At 48.4% G+C, this 15954-nt stretch overlaps 1 protein-coding gene across 1 annotated transcript; it reads right to left on the bottom strand.

Moving 5' to 3' along the window:
* Nucleotides 1-5088: 5088 nt before the first annotated feature.
* LOC123162526 (uncharacterized) lies at nt 5089-5790 on the bottom strand. The gene is made up of 2 exons (XM_044580307.1): nt 5597-5790; nt 5089-5476 (listed from the first exon to the last, which is right to left on the bottom strand). Exons 1-2 carry the CDS (start codon nt 5661-5663, stop codon nt 5193-5195), a joined length of 351 nt encoding a protein of 116 aa, XP_044436242.1. The 5' UTR covers nt 5664-5790; the 3' UTR covers nt 5089-5192.
* Nucleotides 5791-15954: the final 10164 nt, after the last annotated feature.

The raw sequence follows: 15954 nt of genomic DNA, 5'->3' as shown, positions 1-15954 counted from the left end.
GCGTCCTTGCATCGACTATGACCCGGCGGAGATCATCATCATCGGGCACTGGTTCCTCTTGATCTTCAGCAGCTTCCCCCCTTGCAGCATCATTGGGCACATCGTCTGGTTCCTCTTGATCTTCAGCAGCTTCCCCCGTTGCAGCATCACCGTATTCAGGGGGCACATAGTTGTCATCGTCCTCTTCTTCTTCGCCGTCTTCCATCATAACCCCTATTTCTCCGTGCCTCGTCCAAACATTATAGTGTGGCATGAAACCCTTGTAAAGCAGGTGGGTGTGAAGGATTTTCCGGTCAGAGTAAGACTTCGTATTCCCACATATAGGGCATGGACAACACATAAAACCATTCTGCTTGTTTGCCTCAGCCACTTCGAGAAAATCATGCACGCCCTTAATGTACTCGGAGGTGTGTCTGTCACCGTACATCCATTGCCGGTTCATCTGCGTGCATTATATATAATTAAGTGTGTCAAAAACCATTACAGAACATCATGAATAGATAATTAAGTGACCAAATTAATAGAAGTTCATCATCACATTAAAACCAAAGTACATACATAGTTCTCATCTAACAACATATATATAGCTCTCCAGAGCATCTAATTAATTAAACCATACATTGAAACTATGTAAAACATTTCAATGCGAAAACAAATGCGATCATAATCGCAACCAAGGTAACAATTGATCCAACGGCATAATGATACCAAGCCTCGGTATGAATGGCATATTTTCTAATCTTTCTAATCTTCAAGCGCATTGCATCCATCTTGATCTTGTGATCATCGACGACATCCGCAACATGCAACTCCAATATCATCTTCTCCTCCTCAATTTTTTTATTTTTTCCTTCAAATAATTGTTTTCTTCTTCAACTAAATTTAACCTCTCGACAATAGGGTCGGTTAGAATTTCCGGTTCAACCACCTCCTAGATAAATAAAATCTATGTCACGTTGGTCGGTATATTTGTCATAAACAATAAATGAACCAAATAGTTATAAAAAGATAATATATACCACATCCGAATCATAGACAGGACGAGGGCCGACGGGGGCGGATACCAAAACCATCGCACTATGTAATAAGAAGGAATAATAAAAGTAACAAAATTAGACAAGTAACTATCTAAAGTAAGAATTTTTTCCTTTCAGAAAGAAGATAAGAACAAGAGGCTCACCACGGTGGTGCTGGCGACGAGATCGGCGCGGGCGATCGACGGCGGTGAAGACGGGGACGGGACGTGACGGACCGCTAAACCTAGACAAATCTCGGGGAAAATGGAGCTCGGAGGTCGAGTTTCGAGAGGACAAAGATTAACTAGTGTGGCTCAGACATTTCATCGAACACCTCATGTGCATAGGAGGTGAGCTAGAGCACCCAAATGCCCTCCCCTCGCCGGCCAGAAAAAACAGAGCACTCTGGAGTGCTCTGCTGTGGCGATGGGGTATATATAGGGAACTCATTGGTCCCGGTTCGTGGCACCAACCGGGACTAAAGGCCTTTGGTCCCGGTTGGTGCCACGAACCGGGACCAATGCCCCCTTTAGTCCCGGTTGGTGGCACCAACCGGGACCAAAGGCCTTGTGCTGCCCCGCGTCAAAAGTTTAGTCCCACCTCGCTAGTTGAGAGAGCTCGAGAGTGGTTTATAAGCGCTGCTGCGCCCACCCTCTCGAACTCCTCTCAACTGCAGGCTTTCGGGCCTAACTGTTCTCTTTGCCTGTGGGGCCTACTGGGCCTTCTGCGGGCCTGAATCCTGGCCCATGGATGGGTTTCTAGTCGTATTCAGGCCGTGGTGGCCCAGTAGGTGGCATAATTTTTTCCTCTGTTTTTTTCTCTTTTGCTTTATTTGTTTTGTTTTGTTTCTACTTACAACAAAAAACTTATTTATTTTATTTCTAATTACTTATGTATTTTACTTTAATTATTTTATTTTTATTTATTTTACTGCTGCTATTTTTATTTATTTTACTGCTGCTATTTTTACTTAATTTATTAAGGTTTATTTATTTAGTTACTATAGTTTATTTATTTATTTATTAAGGTTTATTTAGTTTTATTTATTTTATTAAGGTTTATTTATTTTATAAATATAAAAAATGAACATAGATGCGCTTATAGAGAAAATTCAACCTAAATTCATAATAAATTTCTATGAAATTTACTGTGAATTTAGGTCAAATTCCCTGTATAAGGGCATCTATTTTCACTTTAAGAGAAGCTCAACAAGGCAGAGAGGGACGGGCTTATAAACTGGTGTGAGCGCCCTTCGGTTGGCGAGCTGGGACTAAACACTGGCCGCAACTAGGACCAGCCCTTTATTCCCGGTTTGTGGTAGGAACCGGGACTAAAGGGTGGTGGGCCAGGAGCGTGGTCCATTGGTCCCGGTTTGTCCCACCAACCGGGACCAACGGGTCCGGACGAACCGGGACCAATGCCCCCATGAGGCCCGGCAGGCCCCTGGCCGCACGAACCGAGACCAATGCTCACATTAGTCCCGGTTCGTGACTGAACCGGGACTAATGTGAATATTGCCCTGTGACCAAAGCCCAATTTTCTACTAGTGGATTCCCATCTCAGGTCTTTGCCCAGCCTCGGGTCCCATGCCTAGGAGAGAAGGCTGCTGTGAGTGCTGGTTGGTTGATGCGCTCATGACTTCCCTTCCTCGCGACACGTTGTCGATGCTCACTCCCGTCCGCGTCACACCACACCACCCACCCTCATTAACACCACGGCTCACGCTCCGCCAGAGCCCCACATGTCATCAGCTAGCCCCGCCATCCACCTCCCCTCTCCTCACGACGAGTTCTGAGGTGGAGGGTAGCAAGGCTGGGTAGGTGTCGTTGTGCGCCACCTACTAGGCCACGTCTCTTAATCCTAATCTTGATGTTTATTATTGGTCTGTTCCAGATGACCATTGATATTTTCTATTACGACGAGACATCTTTATAAGATGAGATGATATTGTGAAATATCACCATGTGAAAAATGCATAGGAGTTGACATCTGTCAAACAACTCCGTGTGTAAATCTCATGAAGACACTATTTGTTCATTGCGGAGTATGTTAATTTGCCAAAATCAAGTCTTAAAGTAGGTCTCTTTTTGTTGTTGGAACATGATAAATAAAACCTATTGACTCCTTGTGCTACCAGCTGTATTGTTGAAAAATAATTGTAACATCTCCGGATGTTTATGCGCATAGGAGAGGGTGTTGTTTAATTTTCTGTTCTGACTAAAGCGTGCACCATATTATTGTGTGTTACCAGCACGTAGACAATAGGCATAATGTATCTGCACCATTCATGTGAGCTCACACGGCCTCTGCCCTTCAGTGTTGTTGAATGATAGTGATGTCAGGTCGTTGCGGAGGCTTCATTTCGTCACAGGCCTCACACTTCCATCAAGCCCAATCAGAAGCCGCCTCTCTTCCCTCCCTAGGGTTTCCGCCGCCACCCCTCCCGCCACCGCCAGATCCCAGCTGGGAAAAGCCCATGTGGGGGGATAATGGCGGTGGCGGGGCGTCCCTCCGTCGCGGCTTGAAGGCATGGCTGTGGCGGTGGATCTTGAGCGGGTGCCTCGGGACGACATGTGTGTGGCCATGGCGCTGATCACGCAGCGATGTGACCTCCTCTACCATTGGCTGTCTTCATCGCCGGTCCAAAGGGATCTGGACGGTGGGTGTTGCCTCGCGGTGGCTTCCCGGCGGCGGATCAAGTTGAGGAGGAGATGGTGGCCTAGATGTACAAGTGGGTGAGGATGCCACCATCGACAGTGGCGCTCGTGGGTGTCGATTTCCTCGTTGGAGGCGACGGTGGGGGTGTCCCTCACTCCATTGTTTTCGGGGAAAACCTCAGATCTGGGGGAGGCCACCATTGACGACGGCGCCCGTGGGCGTCCTAGCCCTCGTTGGAGGCGTTGAAGGGGCCTCCTGGATCGGATGATGACGACGTCTTCGTTGTCACCCCCTTGGGGGCTTTATCCTTGGAGACATTCATCGGTTGGACCGTCATGTGGAATGCTTGGTGGCTGGGCATCGGTCTCCACGTGATTGTCAGGTGGGGAGCATGGTGGGGCGGCGTGGCATCTACCATCTACGACGCCGAGTCTCGGCGACATGGTGCAGCGGGGTCTTGACGAAGGACGCGGGATGATGAACGCGTGTAGGGCGGTGGTGCCGTCTGGCGTCATGGTGGTGTTGATGGCGGGCCTCGCAAGGTTATTACATTGATTTTTCCTCAAGATGTGTATGCGGAACATGGCGGCGGCGAAGACTTCTAGAGCGTGTACGCCGGTATGCGCTAACGGTCTGTCGGACCGGTTGTGCCACTTGCTCGCTGCTGGCCGAGGCTTTCTGTTTTTAGATGAGGCACGTTGTTGTTATGTCAGGGTGTTGGTCCTATTCGACGACTCGTGCCTTCATAAGTGCTCTAGGATTAGCGAGCTGTCGCTAGTTTTCGTGGCTTCGGCCTGATCTTTGTAATTCCTCCTGTAAGGTGCTGTGAATAATCTAATAAAAAGGTTTTGTGCATCTCTTGGATGCTGAGGGCGGGGCGATCTTCCCCCATTTCGGAAAAAGAAAAAGGAAAAAAATAAGCCACACTCATGCACTTATGAAACCCAATCGGAAGCCACACTCAAGCATAGGCACAACATAGCCCAATTATTGCCCCCATATGTGTTTTGCCATGTGTCAACCTATCAAACTTTGTTCGTTAAGTACACCTATCTATTAAAATGTTGCAAACTTGGGTTCCACATCCGTTTGTGCGTCCGATTAAGCTCGCCGGCTTGCATAGCGTGACTTTCCTAATTAAATCACTACATAAATTTCGCACAAATCAGTGAACATCCATAGGGGTAAACGTGAGGTTAAATACATGAATTCCTTACTTCCATAGTGGGTTTTAATTACTATTTTTTGTGAGATTTTTCCTGTATGTAGACTTTGTCAACTGGAAAATAGTACTCCCTCTGTAAACTAATGTAGTGATCTAAGTGCTCTTATATAAGTTTACAGAGGGAGTACCTCCTAAACCAGTTAAATCATCTCCAAAAATCCATAGTTCTTTTCATGACAAGTTATCATGTGCGTGAACACGATACAGAAACTTTTAACACCAAACTTACATAGGGATTGGCTTTTTTTAACAAACTACACAACAGGTTCAACTGAGAAGATTTTGAGCATAGACTATGCTCTTGTGCGCTTATTGTAACGCTCATTTCTTCTCCGCATCAATCCAGATGCAAAGGGAGCTAAAGCTCTGAGCGGCCGGCGTGCAGCAGCTCTCGCAGAAGTCGCTGATGCGGTCGTGCACTGGAAGCTGTTGTGGCCCGATGGTGGACATGACACAGCTCTTGCACTTGGTCGATGATAAAAAAAACCAGACCTTAAGTAATTCCAACGTTTGCACCCAGGTGGATTGGACTTGGTGCACGAGTCGCAGTTGTCGCAGGACGGCCATGGGTTCGCCACTGCAGGCAGCAAACAAGCATCAGTAAGCTGCTATACTGACTTACTCGAGGAGGAGCAAAACAGAAGCGATTTTGACACAGTGAAATGGATGAACAAAGAAAGAAGAATCCCGGCGTCACCTTGGCTGTGGGAGAGGAACAGCTCTGCGAGGACAACGAATGCGACGAGCAGTACCTGAGGCCTCATGCTTTCCAAGGATGGGCCTGGTTTGGACTTCGGAGGGAGGGACCTCGTGCTTTGGCTTGGCTATTCCGGGACTTGTCAATGCTCATCAGCGTGGTCGCCTCCATTGTCAATCTTTTTGGTTAGTTTGTGTGGATGTCGAGAGAACAATTATTGTGAAGAAGAAAGCCAGGAGGACTACACTAGAGGCTGTACGGACGTTCTGGGTCCTTGCTTGCTAGCTGCTGGGAATCTTCCTTCCACAAGGATACGCTGAGAAACGTGTGGACGAGATGGACGGAATCCGATTATTTTCCTTCAGCGAGTTCGACTATTCCGGTAGTGGAGATGGGCACGGCATCACAAAAACGATGAGAGGGAGGAAGATATCACGAAGGTGCGCTATGAACAGAGCAAGGAGGTGGCCGGGCGGCCGGAGCTGCGAAAGAAGCAATTAGGAGAACAAGATATCCCAAGTCCTTTTTATCAGGTATTTGGTATTTGCACATAGATCTCTGCAGAAGATATATCCGAGCTTTCTAGGGAAATGAGATACCGGTTTTTTCTGGATACAGGTTTGTTTTCAGTCGTGCCTCGAAGAACCGGTTTCCGAAGTATCACGGAAAATTCATTTTTTCGCCCAAAACATTTCAGACGAATTTTGAATTAAAAATGTTTTAGCGTTAACATATAATATGTTAATTCAACCTATTTTGATCACAAATTGCTCCTAGTTCCAGTGGTCAACGCACTTCCATTATACCAAAAAGGGTTTCCACTCATTTTATATTATAAAGCAACCATCACCGACTTCAATCGAGAGACCGATACAAACACACATCACCACCGCACATAACACACACCCAAAGCAAGAAACAAAGATGCCGGGCACCGACACACCACCCCATTGACAACCAAGCAAACTACAGATAAGCAAGAAAGACCGCTTGAAGCCGACGGAGACCTCCACCATGAGCATCCACAATAGAGAGGTGAGCCGGAGAACAACGAAGCCATGACTCCAAAGCGGTGCCTCCCAAAGATCATGCCAATGCCCGAGCCCGAATATCAGGATTTCACTCCGAGCAAGACGGCGGGAGGTGGAACACCGTGACGGAGCCTTCAGGAAGGATATAGCGTCAACGGCCCCCGCCACCACCGGCCAGTCAAAGGAATAGGCAAGTGGTGTACGCCGGCGCTCCCACCCCTCCACTCGCACCCTAGGTCCGTCAACCACCCGCGTGGACATGGTTGCCCGCCTGCACCTTAGACGAACGCTCTGCTCTCAAACGCCGTGCCTCCCGCTGCCAGAGCCGCCACCCAGCAACCAGACAACCTCAAGACAACATAAAGGCCCAAGCTTTAGTCCAACTGACAACCCCCGACCGATGGAGCCACCAGCAGACACTCTGCCCCAAACATTGGTAGACCTGCACCAACCCGCCCGCGGCAGAGGAAAGGGGGAGAATCAGGAGCGGACGCATCCGGACCGACCAACCCCTGTGCCAACGACAGGTGACACGAGCGCATCGACGCCACCAATCCCTCCTACGGAGCTCCCCGCCGAACACGAGGAAAGGGGGAGAAGAAGGAGCGGACGCACCCGGACCGGCATAGGCGATAGGTGGCGTGACCGCATCGAGGCCACCCATGCCTCCTATCGAGGTACTTGCCGAACACGAGCATAGGGGGATAAGAAGGAGCGGAGGCATCTGGATCGGTGCACCACTATGTCGGCGACAGGTGGCGCGACCGCATCAAAGCTACCCATCCCTCCTACCGAGTGAAGGAAATATGCCCTAGAGGCAATAATAAAGTTGTTATTTATATTTCCTTATATCATGATAAATGTTTATTATTCATGCTAGAATTGTATTAACAAGGAAACTTAGTACATGTGTGAATACATAGACAAAACAAAGTGTCCCTAGTATGCCTCTACTTGACTAGCTCGTTAATAAAAGAGGGTTAAGTTTCGTGACCATAGGCATGTGTTGTCATTTGATGAACGGGATCACATCATTAAAGAATGATGTAATGGACAAGACCCATCCGTTATCTTAGCATAACGATCGTTTAGTTTTATTGCTATTGCTTTCTTCATGACTTATACATATTCCTCTGACTATGAGATTATGCAACTCCCAAATACCGGAGGAACACCTTGTGTGCTATCAAACGTCACAACGTAACTGGGTGATTATAAAGATGCTCTATAGGTGTCTCCGAAGGTTTTTGTTGGGTTGGCATAGATCGAGATTAGGATTTGTCACTCCGTGTATCGAAGAGGTATCTCTGGGCCCTCTAGGTAATGCACATCACTATAAGCCCTGCAAACAATGTGACTAATGAGTTAGTTACGGGATGATGCATTACGGAATGAGTAAAGAGACTTGCCCGTAACGAGATTGAACTTGGTATGAGGATTCCGACGCTCGGATCTCGGGCAAGTAACATACCGATGACAAAGGGAATGACGTATGTTGTTATGCGGTTTGACCGATATAGATCTTCGTAGAATATGTAGGAACCAATATGAGCATCCAGGTTCCGCTATTGGTTATTGACCAGAGATGTGTCTCGGTCATGTCTACATAGTTCTCGAACCCGTAGGGTCCGCACGCTTAACGTTCGATGATGATTTGTATTATGAGTTATGTATTTTGGTGACCGAAGTTTGTTCGGAGTCCCGGATGAGATCACGGACATGACGAGGAATCTCAAAATGGTCGAGAGATAAAGATTCATATATTGGAAGGTTATATTCGGACATCGGAATGGTTCCGACTGATTCGGGTATTTTTCCGGAGTACCGAGGGGTTACCGGAACCCCCCGGGGAAGTGTTGGGCCAACATGGGCCTAAGGGAGAGAGAGGGAAGCCTGCAGGAGGGTGGCGCGCGCCCCCCTCCTAGGGAGTCCGAATACGACAAGGAGGAGGGGCCGCAGCCCCCCTTCCCTTTCCCTCTCCCTCTCCTTCTTTTTCCCTCCGGTGGAAGAAAGGAAAAGGAGGGGGGAGAATCCTACTTGGACTAGGAGTCCAAGTAGGACTCCCCCCATGGCGCGCCCCTCCTGGCCGCCGGCCTCTCTCCCCCTCCTTTATATACGTGGGCAGGGGGCACCCCAAAGGCACATCAATTGTTCTCTTAGCCGTGTGCGGTGCCCCCTCCACAGTTTACTACTCCGGTCATAGTGTCGTAGTGCTTAGGCGAAGCCCTGCACGGATCACATCACCATCACCGTCATCACGCCGTCATGCTGACGGAACTCTCCCTCGATCCTCTGCTTGATCAAAAGTTTGAGGGACGTCATCGAGCTGAACGTGTGCTGAACACAGAGGTGTCGTACGTTCGGTGCTTGAATCGGTTGGATTGTGAAGACGTTCGACTACATCAACCGCGTTAAACTAACGCTTCCGCTTTTGGTCTACGAGGGTACGTGGACACACTCTCACCCTCTCGTTGCTATCCATCTCCTAGATAGATCTTGCGTGATCGTAGGAATTTTTTTAAAATTGCATGCTACATTCCCCAAAAGTGGCATCAGAGCCAGGTCTATGCGTAGATGACATGCACGAGTAGAACACAAAGAGTTGGTGGCGATAATAGTCATACTGCTTACCACCAACGTCTTACTTTGATTCGGCGGTATTGTTGGATGAAGCGGCCTGGACCGACATTACATGACCGCGTTCAGGAGACTGGTTCTACCGACGTGCTTTGCACACAGGTGGCTGGCGGGTGTCTGTTTCTCCAACTTTAGTTGAATCGAATTTGACTACGACCGATCCTTGTTGAAGGTTAAAACAACACACTTGACAAAAAATCATTGTGGTTTTGATGCGTAGGTAAGAACGGTTCTTGCTAGAAGCCCGTAGTAGCCACGTAAAACTTGCAACAACAAAGTAGAGGACGTCTAACTTGTTTTTGCAGGGCATGTTGTGATGTGATATGGTCAAGACGTGATGAGATATAAATTGTTGTATGAGATGATCATGTTTTGTAAAAGTTATCGGCAACTGGCAGGAGCCTGATGGTTCTCGCTTTATTGTATGAAATGCAATCGCCATGTAATTGCTTTACTTCATCACTATGCGGTAGCGATAGTCGTAGAAGCAATAGTTGGCGAGACGACAACATTGCTACGATGGAGATCAAGGTGTCAAGCCGGAGACAATGGAGATCATAACGGTGCTTCGGAGATGGAGATCAAAGGCACAAGATGATGATGGCCATATCATGTCACATATTTTGATTGCATGTGATGTTTATCTTTTATGCATCTTATTTTTCTTAGTACGGCGGTAGCATTATAAGATGATCCCCCACTAAATTTCAAGGTATAAGTGTTCGCTCTGAGTATGCACTGTTTCTATAGTTCGTCGTGCCGAGACACCACGTGATGATCGGGTGTGATAAGCTCTATGTTCACATACAATGGGTGCAAGCCAGTTTTGCACACGCAGAATACTTAGGTTAAACTTGAAAAGCCTAGCATATGCATATACTTGGACTAGGAGTCCAAGTAGGACTCCACCCATGGCGCGCCCCTCCTGGCCGCCGGCCTCTCTTCCCTCTCCTTTATATACGTGGGCAGGGGGCACCCCAAAGGCACATCAATTGTTCTCTTAGCCGTGTGCGGTGCCCCCCTCCATAGTTTACTCCTCCGGGCATAGCGTCGTAGTGCTTAGGCGAAGCCCTGCACAGATCACATCACCATCACCGTCATCACGCCCCGTCGTGCTGACGGAACTCTCCCTCGACCCTCTGCTGGATCAAGTGTTCGAGGGACGTCATCGAGCTGAACGTGTGCTGAACACGGAGGTGCCATACGGTCGGTGCTTGGATCGGTTCGATCGTGAAGACGTTCGACTACATCAACCGCATTAAACTAACGCTTCCGCTTTCGGTCTACGAGCGTACGTGGACACACTCTCCCCCTCTCATTGCTATGCATCTCCTAGTTAGATCTTGCGTGATCGTAGAATTTTTTTAGAAATTGCATGCTACGTTCCCCAACACCGAGCTCCTCGCCGAACACGAGGAAAAGGGGGAGAAGGAGGAGCGGATGGATCCGGACAGGCACAACCCGATGCCTGCGACAGGTGAAGCGACCGCGTTGAGGTCCCCCATCCCTCCTACCATTCCACCATGGCAGTCGGCACACATCCCCGTGAGGCCACCAGCAATCATGCGCTGACTAACGAGGGGTACCAAATCTACCCGCCGTTGCAGTCAAGGTAGCTCACCAGGGAGGCCCTCCCGCACCGAGCCCCCCATCCAGCCGCAAGGGCCTGACTTGACGGCGGCCGCCCACCTCCGCCGCTGCCGCACCGACCCCTCACCATCGCGCCATGGTGAGAGAGGTCGCCCGCGACCCGCAGAGTCAGAGGCGAATCCGGACGTGCCGGGGCCGCTGATGTCTACCACGCAACTTTATTCTTGTAGACTCGTGTTGGGCCTCCAAGCGTAGAGTTTTGTAGGATAGTAGCAAATTTCCCTCAAGTGGATGACCTAAGGTTTATCAATCCGTGGTAGGCGTAGGATGAAGATGGCCTCCCTCAAACCCTGCAACCAAATAACAAAAAGTCTCTTGTGTCCCCAACACACCAAATACAATGGTAAATTGTACAAGTGCACTAGTTCGGCGAAGAGATGGTGATACAATTATAGTAATGATAGTAGATATTGGTTTTTGTAATTTGAACAATAAAAAACAGCAAGGTACCAAGTAACAAATGTGAGCACAAACGGTATTGCAATGCTTGAAAATAAGGCCTAGGGTCCGTAATTTTGCTAGTGCAATCTCTCAACAATGCTAATATAATTGGATCACATAACCATCCCTCAGCGTGCAATGAAGAATCACTCCAAAATTCTTACCTAGCGGAGAACATAGGAATAAATTGTTCGTATGGTACGAAACCACCTTAAAGTTATCATTTCCGATCGATCTATCCAAGAGTCTGTACTAAAATAACACCAATTATCCTTTCCGATCAATCTATCTAAGAGTTCGTACTAAAATCACTAGTAGAAAAAGGGCCTATTGTCCCGGTTGCTAAGGGCCTTTTGTCCCGGTTTTTGAACCGGGACTAAAGGATCGTTACTAATGCCCTAACCCTTTAGTCCCGGTTCTTACACGAACCGGGACAGATGGGCCTCCACGTGGCCGGTGCGGCGAGCCCAGGCAGGAGGGCCTTTGGTCCCGGTTGGTGGCACTAACCGGGACCAATAGGCATCCACGCGTCAGCATTTCAGGGGCTGGGGTTTTTGTTTTTTTAAAGGGGGGGGGGGTTGGGGGTTTTGGGGGGTTAATTTAGGTGTTTCATATATTGTGTTAGCTAGCTAATTAATAGAGAGAAGTGTCCTCTCTTATCTCCGTGCTTGGTCGACGCTACGTACTATATACGTATGGAGAGGACTAGACACGCTAGCTAGTAATCAAATGAAGGAAACAGAAGATCGTCATGAACATATGCATACAGAGAGAAGTGATATCGACCACCTCTCCTTCTCCGAGAGATTGGTCGAACAACAAGTTCTCGTATATCTATCCGACACTACCGGCTACATATATACAATAATTATCTCTTACAATATAATCTCCTAATTAAATTGTAAGAATACAGGGTCCACATAGTATTATCCGTTTTCAGCGATCACGTGGTCAAGGAAGAATGCCGCCAATTCCTCTTGAATTGCTCGCATACGATCTGGTGCTAGGAGTTCATCCCGCTTCCGAAACATCTAATTTGAAGAAGGGGGTCAATACATATATATATATATATGAATAAATGAAACTCAACACAAATGATGGTAATAAAATAAAATTGTGAATATTATTGCTTACGCACTTCATATTGTTCGTCAGAGTAGCCCCGCTCACAGGTCATGTAGCGGATGGACTCGCAAACGTAGTATCCACAGTAATTATTCCCGGGTTCCTGCCACAACCACTTTACAAGAAATAGAGGTCAATCAAACTGATAAGCAAGCATGCTAAATGGTATTGATGAAACTAGCGCTTGAATCACTAGGAGATGCGCGGAACATGCTACTATAGTACTTACTTTCGGGTGTTTAAATTGCAGCTTCTTCGGCAGTCCCGGAGCTTTTTTGGTGAATTTTCTCCAAACCCTGCCAGACAAAGAAAACAATTACTTGATATCAGGAAATGAACAAAGTTGCTGATATGGTGGATAATGATCGATTTAACTTACTTCTCGAGCATTTGAGTCATGTCCGCATAGTCCTGGGGATCTTTTCGTCTCGAGTCTAAGACGGTTACTACTCCCTGCTCAAGCTTAATCTCTAGGAGAATATAGTGGAAGCTGCGCACGCATGCATAAGTCATCAATTACATTACTATAACCTGGACTAATAAGGGAAACCGAATATGCACAAGACAGTAACACTCACTTGAAGTTGTAAGGAAAGAGTATTATATCTTTGTTTTCATTTATTACCAACGATCGTAGCAAGTTGGCCTCGGTATTTTCGGCATGATATTTAACCTCAGTTGCATCTATGAGATTTGTGTTAATGAACCCAATATCACCGATTTGTCTTTTCTTCAATTCGGCGATCTTCAATCTGCATAATATAGTGAGGATAATTATAAATACAAGCAATGAAAGAGCTGACCTATATAGAGAGACTTAATGACAGAAGTAGTACTACTTACAGACAGTAGCAAGTGATCGTTGATTTATCGAGGGCCTTTTGATTGAAAAACTGGAAGAACTCCTCAAATGGAACATTCAACAGTTCAATTCCAACGAGGTCATGCTCCGGTTTAACTCTCAGCGTCAAAGTATTCCTCCCCCCCAGACTCTCTGCAGGTTTTCATGTACCAATCATGTAATCTTCGCATCATCGTTGTTAGAGATCTTTCATCTTTGACGAGAGGCTTCCCGTAATGGTATTTGTGTTCGTCCACCTCCAAGATATCATAATGTACATCGTCGGGCAGGTAATCTCCAAGATTGCTATAACCGGGCACCATCCTCGGATCATTAGCGACGATGTCGCTAGACACCTTGAGCGGGGGGCACGATTGGTTCGCTTGTTCACCGAGCTGGGCAATTTTTTTCCCAGCTCGTCGTTCTTTTAACCTTTGATCACTGACAGTACTTCCCGACCGCTCCGCTTCGGCAAATGTCTTTGCAATAATGCGCTCATAGTTGCCTTTCGGCGGAGACTTTGGTGGTTTTGTCAGGGCAGCCAGAGTGCGCTTCGCTTTCACCGGATCTACCTTCTCCTCCGGAGGTGGATGTTTATTTGCTTTCACCCCTTCAAAGAAGTTCGTCACTTCGGCTCGCACGATCTTCTTGGTTTCCTCCTCGGTCCTCTCGTATGGTAACTTCTCTGGAGTCTTCAGAGAAGGACCGAATCTGTATTGCCTCCCGCCTCTGGCTGTACTGCTAGACGCCGGCAGAGCAGACGGAGCGGCTGCGGCTGTCTTCTTTCCTTGCTTACGAGGGGGAGGAGAAGGACTACGACGCGCCGGAGCAGCCGGAGCGGCGGCGGGTCTCTTCCGCCCTTGCTGACGAGGCGGAGAAGGAGGAGGCTGGCTGCTCTGGCGCGCCGGCGCAGGCGGAGAAGGAGGCGGAGTGCCGCCACGCGCCGGAGAAGGAGGCTGAGTGCCCTGATCACTCGCCAGAGGAGGAGGCGGAGGAGGTGGCGGAGTGCCGCCACGCGCCGGAGAAGGAGGCTGAGTGCCCTGATCACTCGCCGGAGGAGGAGGCGGAGGAGGAGGCGGAGTGCCCTTACTCGCCAGAGGCGTCCAGTTCGGAAGGTTGATGAGCTCCTTCCGCCATAGGCATGGAGTCTTCAGAGCAGAACCCAGCCGAGTCTCCCCTTCACCGGTAGGGTGGTCAAGCCGGAGGTCCTCAAATCCCTCCGTTATTTCATCCACCATCACCCTAGCATATCCTTCTGGAATCGGCCGGCAGTGGTAGGTTGCGCCAGGTTTAGGAGGGAAAACAGAGCCAACAGCCGCCTTGACTTTGAAGTTCTGCCATTGTGTCATAAGGTGGCAATGTTGAGACTCCGTGGTAGCATCCACGGGGAAGCTAGCAGGAGCCGTCAAGACATGCTCCGGCTGAAGCAGCTCGGTGGAAGCCACGCTGCTTCTCCGCTGAGATGGCGGGGTAGTTTCAGCATGTCAATTGGCGTCTCGTTCCTCTAGCGCTTGAACCCTTTCGTGCAGCTTCTGAATTTGGGTCTGCTCCACTTTTTTCCTCCTCTCCTGGCTTTTGTAACCGCCTGCGTCCGGAAAACCAGCCTTCCACGGAATGGAGCCTGGCATGCCTCGTGTCCGTCCAGGGTGCTCAGGATTCCCGAGGGCCATTGTGAGCTCGTCGTCCCTTGTTGCGCTGCATCGATATAGTGCTGAAGCCTCTTGACTGGTATTCTCAAAAGCTCATCCGTCCAAACTCACCTCCCCGATACAGGGTCCAATTTTCCGCTAGCCCCAAAGAACCAAGTCCGGCAACGGTCTGGCCAGTTCATTGTCTCTGGTTCGATCCCTTTATCAAGAAGATCATTCTCAGCCTTGGCCCACTTAGGCCGGGCTTTGAGGTAGCCACCTGACCCCGTGCGATGGTGAAACTTCTTCTTCGCAACATTCTTCTTGTTTGTCGCTGACATCTTCTTACTCTTTTCCGATGTCTTGTGGGCCACAAATGCGGGCTAGTGATCTCTGATCTTCTCATACCCGCCGATGAATTCTGGTGTCTCTTCTTTGTCGACAAAGGTTTTCAGCTCATTCTTCCACCTCCTAAATAGGTCTGCCATCTTCTTAAGAGCATGAGACTTGATTAATTGCTCTTTAATTTGCTTCTCCGGATCCTCCTTTGGTAGTAGGGTGAAATTTGCCTTCAGCTCACTCCAAAGATCATCTTTCTGCATATCATTGACATAAGACACCTCAGGGTCTTCCTTCTTAGGCTTATACCATTGGTGGATGCTGATCGGGATCTTGTCCCTAACAAGAACCCCGCACTGAGCAGCAAATGCTTCCTTCGTCCGGATGGGTTCAATCGGTTGGCCGTCGCGCGCGATTGCTGTGATCTCAAACCTTTCATCCAAGCGCAACTTTCTCTTCGGGCCTCGTCTCTTTACCGAAGTTGTGCTCGATCCGGAGGGCTAGAAAAAAGAAGAAAGACGAGAGTTAATTAATATGTGTACATACCAAAACAATGAATGCATCAATTAGCTAGTCAGCACAGGCTTAACTAATATACTTACCTGGCCGGACTCTGTTCCGTCACCGGAGCCGTCACCACGGGCTCCTTCTTGCACCAGCATTGGG

The sequence above is a fragment of the Triticum aestivum genome, chromosome 1D, assembly GCF_018294505.1.
Source record: "Triticum aestivum cultivar Chinese Spring chromosome 1D, IWGSC CS RefSeq v2.1, whole genome shotgun sequence".
Lineage (NCBI taxonomy): Eukaryota > Viridiplantae > Streptophyta > Magnoliopsida > Poales > Poaceae > Triticum > Triticum aestivum.
This window is presented reverse-complemented; position numbering and strand designations above follow the sequence as displayed.